A 12,006-nucleotide genomic window follows, 5' to 3' on the forward strand; every position below is an offset into this window, starting at 1 on the left:
CTGCTCTGAGTGCAGTGGCTCCTGGATGACTCAGGATTCAGTTTCTCCACAGGACAGGAGCAGACCAACTCTGTGTCTGCTCCAGCCCAGAGGACCAGGCAGGGGCAGAAGGGAAGTGGAATTCCGGAGGGGTGGGGTTTGGGTAGCTGCTGTGCCCTGGATGTCCCTGGCTCCCCGATCTATCTCTGGGGTTTAGGGAGTGAGATGGAGTTCTTACCAGCTGCTCTGAGTGCAGTGGCTCTTGGATGACTCAGGATTCAGTTTCTCAACAGGACGGGAGCAGACCGACTCTGTGTCTGCTCCAGCCCAGAGGACCAGGCAGGGGCAGAAGGTAGGTTACAACTTTTAAGATCTGATGGAAATTACTCAATTTGGATGTTAGAATAGAATTTACATTTCATCTTTGTCTCATGGTTTGTTGGGGGGCAAGTTTCTCCAAGTTAATTAAGTTTAATTATTCAGTTTTTACTGCAGGGTAATGGCAGCTTACCTACATGTCTTTGCTAGAGTGATAACAGTACCAGTTATGGAGCCTTGCTCAACCTGGGCTTGTCACAACTACCTAGTGTGTGTGTGATATCTTTTCTATACTGCCCGTTTCTGCTCCCTCAGCCCAACAGTCTACACTGCTTTCTGTACCTTTTTTGACCGGCTTGTTCATTGTTGTTGTTCCTCTTGTGGGAAATGAATACAACACACTAAACATAGAGGCCTTTACCTTGGGACATGTCATGCTTTGAATGTTTTCTGCAATTAGGTTCTAGAACAATGAGAAGCATGGCTAGGTTAATCCTTTTCTTTCTGTGCAGTGTTTTGATCCAGTTTATAATTCAGGACAGTTGCTTTGCCTACCAGTTGGCTTTGTGCCACAGGCTGTGATGGTGTAAGAATTGGGGACCACATATGAACATTTATCACTCAAGATCATTTCTTTACTGACCTTCATGTAATCTCTTCCCTCTTCTCACCATCTCCGTATCAACTCTATTCCTTTCAAAGAACTGGGTATAGGGAAAAATCTCTCAAGAAACTGGTAGGGTCTAACTGATTCATTATAACTACTTATCAACCAAGCTACAATCTACCACACACTGGAAAGATTTTTAAAAACTGCTTCCAGCTTCTAGTCAGGCAGCCAGGCTCTAAATCCTGATCAGGGAAGCAATGCCATGACAGTCATATACTACAGGATAGGTTCCAGCCCTCCAGTTCTCTATGGGTCCTTGGGGGTTGCAAAAGCAGCCCATGTGCACATGGCTGTGGTTTTATCATCTTGCATTCATCGCCTCATTCAGGAAGACAGATTTTTATTATGCAGCAAAAGCACTGCTTCAGTGTAAACCTTGACTCAAAGCAATTGTGTTACTGATTCCATCAGCTAACCCAAATACAGAAGCATAGATAATAGACACGAGGTAGGTTTCAAGTCCTTGTTTAAAAGTGCTGTTGTCAGAGAAGTACTTGGTTATGGAGTTATCACAAATTGCCATCTGTAGAAAACAAGTTTGCTGTTGTCAAGGAAAGGTATAGGGTTAGACTCAGAATGCAGAGAGACTCTGACCTTCTTGACTAAATTATAAAACCAGACTTTCAGTTGCTTGAAAGGAATTGTCTCAGCAGCTCTTGATGCTGAATATTGGTCTTGGCTATATCAGCATCCATGAGCATTTAGTTAGTAGTTAACACATGAAGGTAAGTGGACAGAGACCACCTGAGTTCTGGCAGTTCGTTCATTAGCATCTCACAGCAGTCCCTAAGAGAACAGAGATCTAATCTGGAGCTAATTGTGTGGGAAGGTTCTTCTCACTGAACAGCTTTTTCATAGGGTTTTCCTCAAACTTTCACCCTTCTGTAGGGCATCAGGCACACAGAACTGGTACCTGCTCCAACGAAAGTCTTTCACTGATGCAGAACTATATCACCTTGTGAGACAAAGCTTCTATATTTGTATAAAAAATTATGTGTGCCCCAATGAGAGAAGAATAAATGATAAAACAGAAATAAGGGGAAGGGGGACATTCCTGAGGATGGAAGGTTCCAGAGACCTAAGCAAGGAAAAAAAGACTTGATTTTTTATGTTAGCTAAAGTAGGATTTCAATAGGAATTGATAACAGGGGTTGGAGGAAAACATGTATGTATCAAGAAGATGAAAGACAAGGCATGCATTTGTGGATAGCAAAGAATTAAGAGACATTGAAACCCTACTTTTATGCTGGAATTTATTGAAGAAACTGATTTTAAGATTTTAAGGTACCTTTGCAAGGTAAGCTCATGCTGGAGTAAAGTTCTGATTCATCTCCATATTCCCAATGATGCAATAAAATTTATTTCCTGCTCTTCTTAATTTAGTGCTACTGTCTGAGGTCACATAGGGTGACCATGTACTCAGACTTTCTCTAAACTCCATCCCACTGGTCAGCCAAACAGTAGAGAGAAAAGTGAAAGACAAGAGATTATGGGAGGAACTTTTGTTAATCAGACCTATAAATATTTTATATTATTTTCATTGATTAAAAATCAGCCATGTGACCATGCCTTTTCTAGGGGTTCTGGAAATGTTTGTTGAGAGCCAAAGGAAGCAAGGCTTGGTAGATGTGTGACTTCTACATTGCCTTTTGATTAGATTAGGTTGAACTTGGTACTATTTTAAATGGGAGCCATTCCCAGCCTTAGCAAGGATGAGAATGTGCTAACTGGTAATGAAGGTTCCATAAAGATATGAAGTTGTTTATTATTTCTATAGCTATACCCTGAGCTTATATATGGTAGTCTTAAACAAGTATATGGTAGAATGATGGAATGATGGATAGCTCCTGAAGAGGAGTCCTTTATATGTGAATCTATCTAGGACTGGTGAGTGGGAGAGAGTCAAAGTCAAGAAAACAAAATTGAGCCAAACATTAGGGAGAGAGAGAGAGAGAGAGAGAGAGAGAGAGAGAGAGAGAGAGAGAGAGAGCCTAAACTGGAGTTCTCCATCAGTTACTTCCCCTTGGGGTTCAGGAAAACTGGCAGAAGAAGGGGAAGAAGTTATAGGAGATAGAGAGGCTGAGAACACCAGGAGAACATGACCCATAGAATCAACTTAACAGGCCTCATAGGAGCTCACAGAGACTGAAGCGGCAATAATGGAGCCTGCATGGGTCTGAGTTAGCTCCTCTATGTATGTTATTGTTAGCTTGGTATTCTTTGAGACACCATAACAGTAGGAGTAGGGGGTATGTGTCTCTGACTCTTTTGCCTGATCTTGGACCCTTTTCCTCCTGCTGAGCTGCCTCACCTAGTCCTGATATGAGGGTGTATGCCTTCTTGTATCTTGTTCTGCTGTGGCCAGTTGATCTCCTGTGGAGGCCTGTCCTTTTCTGACAGGCAATGGAGAAGTATATCTGGGGGAGAGGGGAAGTGTGTGTGTGGGAACTAGGTGTAGAACAATAAGGGGAAACTGAAGTCTGGATGTACTACAAACAAACAAATAAACAAACAAACAATGTATTGCCGTAGCATATGTTCATGCCATAGAAATGTTTACTTCTGCTGTTTTAACCCGGTTAGTGTGTTGCTTAACCACAGGCTGTAGTTCCACCAGAATCTCCTCTGAGCTAAAACTGTAGAAACAGGTTGTGAGCTGCAACTGTGTTCCTAGCAAGGGCTGGCACTTTCTTTGGAGGTAGTAACTGGAATCAGCCTGGGGACTTGGGCTGTGCCATAGAACTGCAACCCAAACAAAATAAAACTTGACTAAGCCAGCAAACCCAGACAGGAGTTCAAGTTACTTTAACAGACTCTAGGGAGACACAAAGTGCAGTTGTATTAGCTATGCAAAATTTGCTCTTTGACCTTACAGCAAGGGAAGTTACTGGTGCACACATAATCTTCTGCCAGCATTGCAAAGTGTTGGACACGTTAACTTTTAGCAATTATGCAATATTTTAAAACTTTTAATTTTAAAATATACTTTAAAAATAGATGCTGATCCAACAAGAACAGAGGCTATCAATGAAAAGCCTGTGCTGTCTGCGCACCTAAGGGAGGCCAGCGCATAGACAGCCCTGTGCAGACAGAAATTGAGAGTTTAAGAAATTACTCACAGATGAATTTCTTAGAAATCAAAAGCAAAGGTCAGCACTGTCCTATCCTCCCTCCAGACGTAGCCTCTGTGTCTTACGTATAAGCTGGGGCCATGTCAGGGGCTTGCCCAGAATCATGTTACCCACCTCTGAGGTCCGATGACAGATTTCTAAGTTCAGGTTTATGCAGAGTTGAGAGAGAATTCTCAGAACAAGCTACAGCTCTTGGGAGATATTTTAATGATTCTTAATCTGGAAACAATATAAAAACAGGAGTGTATTTTTGTGGTTTGTTTTTTTTTTCTTAATGTTTTGTATTAGTTTAGGGAACAATCCAACATTAAAGAGGGTTAAAAATAACAAATCTTTAAGAAGACTTAACATGACTTCTCCTATTATTTTCTCCACTAAACAAACAAACAAACAAACAAATAAACAGTAATAATAAAAATGACTGGAACAATTAGGGAACACAGAAAGAATAGGGAAGGATAGGGTGGGAAGAGGTCACTGCAAAAGGATCCCCACATCCAAAGCTAAGAATGCTTTCTACTCATGCCGACAGGTCTAGGGAGGGTAAAAGGAAATGCTGACAACTTGATCTTCCCTTCAAAGGACCAGGGCTCTTTGAGGCCTACATTTCTCTTTTGCTAAGGCCTCTTGAGATATGAGCACTCCATCTGAGGCAATAGGCAGCTGTAAGTACATTAGTTAGTTCTCTAGCTCAAAACCAAGAGAACCCAGTCTCAGGGAGTAGAGGAAGTTCTGAGTAACTGAAGTTCTGGGAGAATGTCCAGGACGTAGCCATGCTAAGGACCCCAGAGCCTCAGAGCCATTGAGGAATGGTAAAGTGTTACCCTACCCCCACTCGTAGGAGTGGGATGGGGTTGAGGTTTATTAGGAATTAGCAAAGCCTTTCCTTCTTGTTTGTATGAGGGTATTAATAGTGTATGCAGAAAAATGTCTTTTGTGGCTTTCTGCCCTGGAATATTTATGGCCTGAAGATTGCTCCTCTACAGAGACTGCTCCTACTGAGACTAGTCAAACTTGTCTGCTTGATCCAGCTATATGCCATAAACATGCCTCCTTGTTTATCTATAATAACGCCATCTCCCTGTTCAGCTATATGCAGTAACCCTACTTGCCTACTCAACTATATAAAATAAACACACCATTCTTCTAGAGCCTAGATAACCTGGTTCCAGCTTTTCTGTGTCAGGATGTTCATCTATCTACCATTTCTTCATTTCTTCATCATCCCTGTCTAAGATCTCTCTTAGCAGCCAAGCAAAGGACTTGGCACCTGCTGATCTATTTACCAAATTTAGTTAACACCTGAAAAATAAGACTTTATTCATAAAGTTCATTTAGGGATTTGTATTGCATTAGGACAGTCTGAATGCCAGCCTTGCGGGGTTGTAGATGTGAACTAACCGGGAATCACTGTATTTCTTCATGTTCTAGCTTTCTGGACATTCAGTTATAGCTCACTGAGAGACCATGATCCAGAGTGATGGGAGGAGTCTATATCTCTGCCTTCTAGAAGAAACATAGAGACTGATAGGCAGAGAAATGGGGAGGGTTGTGGGTTAAAAAGTTGAGAAGGAGTGTCAGGGATAAGGAAGGGGTTCTTGAGATCAAAGGATGAAATACCCACAATATCCAAAGCTTTCAAAACTTCCACTATAGGCCTCAGAGGATCTGCCAGCCCTTCCTGTATCAACCATTACAACCCTACAACCATTAGTGAAGCCAGATTTTGTGAGTGTTCATCAAGTGGTGAAATGATCCTCCTGCACACTGACTTCCAGAGCCTCCACCTTTAGCAGGTCCTCTCTTCAAACTCTCTTTGGGCCATCTTCCAACATCTGAAAGCTAAGGCTGATGGTGGACACTTACTACAGGAAGATGTCTGCAGAAAGATGGGATCAGTGAGATTTTTAAAAATCTCATCAATTAGGACCCCTTTGTTTAGTTAGGGGATGGGTGACAAGAGGTAGTAACCATCAGAACAGTTCCCACATCCTGGACTCACTTGCATTGGTGGCTTCTTTTTGTTGTTATCTTTGTTTTACGCTTTACTTTAAACTGAAGTTTTGTATCCTAGAAAACAGAGACAGTTGGTTACCATAAGTGTATGCCAAAGCAAGGCTTGAGAAAGGAAGTGATGGAGACAAATGTGTGGGGACTTGGAAAGGATGCTGCCTGCAGCCATGTAGCTGAGGGTCATCATTTCATAGCTGCGATCTGTAAGGCCTACAGGAAAGATGAAAGAGATGCTTGGGAGGAAAATCCCAGGCTCACACTGAACAGTCAGTACAGGGACCAAATCCTAAAGAAAGGCCTTGTGTTTGTTCTTGACTTCTTAGTTGTATCACCTATGTGCACTGACTTTTCTAAATATGCTTTTTTTCTCTCTCTTTTCTTAGGGAGGCAGGACACAGTGCGTGAGAGAAGTCTGTCCCATTCTCTCTTGTCCCCAGCACCTTAGTCACACACCCTCAGGACAGTGCTGCCCCAAATGCTTGGGTGAGTGACAGTTTTCAGATTGAAGAACAATGTCATTTCTTCTCCAAGCTTCTGCCAAGTGTATGTGTGTGTTGAGTCGTGACCTGATAGAGATGACTGCTCCTTCTAACTGTGTGAATAAGCCTTGGCTTTACCTGAGGTCTGCTCAGAAGCTCTCGGCTTCCATCATTGGCTTCCATCATTTCTAGAGCATGGCGTGCAGCTACAATCTGGCTAGTGTCTGGTGGGTTGAGAATGGTGCTGAAGAGACTAGCTGGACACATGACTGTTGGGAGCATGTAGTAAAGGCATTTTGAAGTAAATGTATGGAAGACTGGAGGCTGAAATTACCTGAAAGCCAAAAGTGCCCAGAAGAATAGGATGCCAGGAAGTGAGAAGCTTGGAATGAAGAGCATTGATGCATAATGGGAAGGGAGTATCTGTTGAGCCTTTACGATAGACCAGGTACTGCACATAGCTTATATGGTTTTTTATCATTGAATCTTCTGGAGAAGCTGCAAGACATAGCTACTGAAACCAGATCTCTCACACGCAGCACAGGCACACTTACTAATTTTAATTCTCTTAAAAGAAGGTATTTCTCTAATCTGAAGAGACGCTTAGGGAACCTGGTCACCTCTGGCTTGAATTTCATTGATTGCTTCTCTGGATCTCTGTATTATTTTGTTATGGTTTCAGGCATTGTTTTCTCTTATTACTGCCTCCAGCAATCTTTGTATCCTAGGGTACAATTGAATCAAGGCTTGGGGAGCACATTTCAATGAAGGTTTGCAGCCAGCAAGTTGGGTTGTTTTGCAGAGATGTAGAATGAATATCCTAAAATGGAATTCTAAGCTTCCTAGTTCTCAGAAGGCCTTAATTGTTTTGTCTTTGGGAGATTTTCACTGATTGTCTTTTTGATTTGGCTTCAGCCCCTGGCCACTCAACCTTTACCCCCTTTGGAGCTCTCTCCTCTCATCCACAGTTTGCTTTTACTGACTTATTTCCTCCCTTCACAGAGTATCACACCTTTAGTTTATCTTCTTTCTACAACCAAACTGCCAAATAAAGACATTTGTGTTACACTGTTTTCCCCTCTTTTCCGGAATCCTACTGCAATTTCATCTAACAATACCTGACTTTCTATTTCATGCACGAACACATACTTTTAAGCAAATATGGCACAATTAGAAGAACAAGAGGGACTTGCTAAATGCACTGGGTTAAACACATTTTCATGTACTTGCATTTTACTTATTGTTTGTCCACATGTGCTGCCCTGAATTGAAACCAGTGTAGTAGATGCTGCCAAGCTGAGGGCATGGTGGAACCCATGGCATCTAAATGGGAGCTCATCAAAGAGGAAGAGGTGATTGGAGATGGCCTTGTAGATAGATAACACTGATTAAAGCTTTGAGGAAAATGCTGTTGGTGTGCTGAGTCTTGTTCGAAGTTTCTCACATGAGCAATGGCTGTTGTATTTGGTACACATTTTACTGTTCACTTGTGTTTTTAGGATAGACTACAAAAAGAACAGTAAATTTTGGGAAATGTAAAGATCATAATTCTGCCAAGCGAGACCTATTTTAAATTTGTGCTAAACCAGAGTGGAATGATACAGAAATGGCTTAAATCAAGCTGTCCAGCCAGCCTCTGAACCACTCCCTAGGATGTTTTGTGTTGGGCCATGATGAGTATGGGATTAAAGGGAGATTTTGTGTTCCTTTCTGGTGAGAAGAAACATAACCTCTCAACAACAAAAGCAACAAAACAGATAAAGGAAAACACCAGGAAACTTTCTGGTTGCTGAAAACTTAATGAAATTCCACTTCTGGCTGCTTGGATACTGACTTGCTCTTAGATTTTTCTCTTTACCAGGATGCCTGTGTGTGGAATACCTCTGCCACTTGGATTACAGAATTTCCTTCCCCCCTTGGCTTATTCTCAATGGAGCATCCCATTAAAGATCAGGATACACAGAACAGTCAGTACCTAAGACACCTCTTCATATAGCATAGCCCAGGATAGAACTGAAATTACATCACCACTAACAAATCTAATAGTTATCATCTGCCATCTGCTGGGAGCTTCGATAAGAGACAGGCACTTTGCTAAGATTTATATCCATAATTCTAGATATAGTTTGCATTTTTGTGGAGGGTAATTTAAGGCAGTGGTCACATCTAATTTAGGAAATAACTTGTAACGGCTGTTCAGGAATCAATCAATTCATGGAGCCTTCCATCGTGTGTGCTCTGCTCCCTCAGCAATCTGTCCATTGATGTAATAGTATTGGGTAGAGTAATAATAGTAAGCAAAAGGCTGTGCAATGATTGCAAAGTGCTATGTATCCTAAGAGATGGAAGGACCTCTGGTGAGGAAATGTAGACTCCAGCCATGAATAAGAGGTATTGTAATTGATGAATAAGGAAGATTCCACATATAAGCAATATATAATATTATTTATTTTTGAGACAGAGTCTTGCCATATAGCCCAGGCTGGTACTGAACTTGTGTTCTTCTTGTCTCTGCCTCCTAAGTACTAGGACTATACATGTGTATTACCATGCTTAGCTCTTCATAGAGCTTTGTATCTGTTTTTAAATTTTTATTAGTTATTTAAGAATGGTTTTCAGTATATTTTGTTCCTATTCACCCACCTTCTACAACTCTTCCCAGAACAAATCTCATCTTCCCCATATACTCAATTTCATGTCCAAACCAAACCAAACCAAACCAAAAGAAAATAACAAAAAACAAAATAAACCCCCAAATGTTCTTGGATGTGTGGTTACACTCTTAGAGAAAACCGACTCTCTTCCCAACAGCTAACAAATCCCAATAAGTCTTCAGCTTAGGGTGGGATTTTACATCCAACTCCCACTTCCATGCTGGGATTGTGTGTGTAGCGTGGGCTTGCACAGGCCTTGTGTATGCTGTCACACCTGCTGAGATCTCATTGGCAACTTCGTGACGTTCCATGAGACAGTATTTTCCTATAGTCACCCACCCCCTGCTTTTTACACTCTGTCTGTTCCCTCTTCTGAAACGAGCTCTGAGCCTTGGGAGGAGGAGTATAGTATACATGTCTCACATCCAGCTGATCACCCCAGAGTCTCTCAGTTTCTGGGCTTTGGCTGGTGTGGGTCTCGGCTAATCATTATCGACTGCAGATAGAAGTTTTACTGATGAGGGTTGTCAGATGCATTGATGTATAGGCATCCTGATTGCTCATTAGAAGTCTACTTAACACACTTTAGCAAAATAATAATACTAAACATTCCTCTATGACCTATGACCTGTCTAGCCATGGGTTTTTGGCTTGATAATGGTGCTAGTTATGAAGTTCATCTTGTAGAGTATGACAAAAATTGAGTCAGAATGTGGTTGGTTACTTCCACAATGTCCATAACAATACTGCTCCACTGGGCATGTCTTGTCAGGCCAGTCATTAATGTAGCTTGCCATCTTCACAGCTGGGTAAGAGTGATGATGAGCTTTCTCCTCTGGTAATGTGTATAGCACCTTCCAGCACAAAGCTAACAAGTACGAACAACACTTCCAAGTCAGCACTAGCTTGCTTTTTCATGTTTCATGACTCAAGGCTATGGTGCCTTCAACAATAGCCCTCAAGTTCCAGAGGAACACTGGTAATCAATAGCCTGTACTGCTTAGGTGTGGGTTATAGGCCTGAGACCTCAGCAGCCAACAACTCCACAATAAGTAACTCATTCTTGGCAATGTTTTTTTTTTTTATTTTGTTAGTCTTTAGTATATAATAGAGGTATTATTTTTGATAATACGGTAAATCCTCTCGCTCTTCTGTGTGTCTGTGTTTGTGTGTGTGTGTATAAAGAGGTAGATTTCCATATGACTTTTTCATAATAATTTTGTGCTATTATTTCCTCCCTATATTTACTGCCTTCCCCCTCCACTACTCCAATTTAACCCCTTCCTTTCCATTATTTCCTTTTAATGCTTTGAACTCATCAGAATAAGTTAGTACCAATGTGTTCTGTCTCTATCCACTTGAAAGTCCCACACTATTGCCCCTTAGTAATTTTTAAAAATGCTGTGTCCTTCCACATGGGATGTAAGTATTGGAAGACTCAAAACTAGCATGAACCTATGAGAGAAATTAGGAGACCTTTGGCTTTCTGGGTCTGGGTTATCTCATTGAGAATGATACTTTCCAGCTTCATCCATTTGCTTTAAAATTTCATTTTTGTTAACAACTGAATAGTATTCCACTGTGTAAAATCCCACATTTTCTATATCCATTTATTAGTTGATGAATTAACGAATGGGTAGTCTATCTCTTTTCTATGGCCATTATGAATAGAGTAGTAATGACTATGAATAAGCAAGTATTGTTATATTAGGATAAGAATTACTTTTGGAATATACCTGAGTTGACCATATGATAGATCTGTTTTCAGCTTTTTGAGGAACTTCCAAACTTATTTGCATAATAGATGCAGCAGCTTGCATTCCCACCAGCAGTGAGTAACTGTTCCCTTTTCCTTACAGCCAAGACAGAACTTGTCCCTGTTTATTATTATTAATTATTATTATTCCTTTGTTTCTGCTGTTGTTTGTTTGCTTGATCTTAGTCACTCTGGCTGAGATAGGATGGAATATAAAAGCAGTTTAAATTTGCATTTCCCTACTGGCTAAAGATTTTGAACATTTTAAAACATATTTCTTAACCATTCATATATCATCACTTGAGAACTTTCTGTTTAGCTCCATTCCCCATTTTTTAATTGAGTTGCTTTGTTCTTGATATTAATTATTTTGAGTTATTCATATCTTGTAGATACTAATTCTTTGTGAAATATACGGCTGGGAAAGATTTCCTCCCATTCTTTGGGATGCCTCTTCCCACAAGTGATGGTATCTGCTGGATATCACCAACAACAGAAACAACAGAAAGTATACAAACTTATGAGAGCTAAGTAACTGAAATTGAGTGGTGGAAAAACAAAGGGAAGGTTAAAATTTTCTAGAATTGAATGAAAACACAAATAGAGTACTGAAATCTATAGGAATTGATTGATTGATTGATTGATTGATTGTAATTGTCTGACTTTGGCCATGTTTGTGTTCAGTTGTGAAATTCCTGAGGTACATATAAAGTATGGGCATAATTATAAAACTACTTCACAGAAGCAGAGTTTTACTTTGCTTCTCAAGGGTAGAAACATATCTCTGATGGGCTGATAGAACTAATGTTCAATTAGTAAAAAATTATTAACATCGTTAATGTACTAAATATTTTTAAAACTTGTTAGAGATGTTTCTTATACTATAGTGTTCTAAAACTAAGATGTGCCTTGGTAATCTTAGTAATTTAATGGTCAATCCATGTGATTCAGCTAATGGTTTTCCCTCCCTCCCTCCCTCCCTCCCTCCCTCCCTCCCTTCCTCCCT

At 40.7% G+C, this 12,006-nt stretch overlaps 1 protein-coding gene across 1 annotated transcript in view; it reads left to right on the top strand.

Moving 5' to 3' along the window:
* The window catches only part of Bmper (BMP binding endothelial regulator), a 258,960-nt gene that overhangs the window by 133,816 nt on the left and 113,138 nt on the right, over window positions 1–12,006 (top strand). Inside the window, exon 7 of the mRNA XM_028763767.1 lies at window positions 6,495–6,594. Coding sequence (XP_028619600.1) covers window positions 6,495–6,594 — 100 coding nt within the window. The remainder of the gene's footprint in view (window positions 1–6,494; window positions 6,595–12,006) is intronic.

The sequence above is a fragment of the Grammomys surdaster genome, unplaced genomic scaffold, assembly GCF_004785775.1.
Source record: "Grammomys surdaster isolate TR1022 unplaced genomic scaffold, NIH_TR_1.0 140, whole genome shotgun sequence".
Taxonomy (NCBI): domain Eukaryota; kingdom Metazoa; phylum Chordata; class Mammalia; order Rodentia; family Muridae; genus Grammomys; species Grammomys surdaster.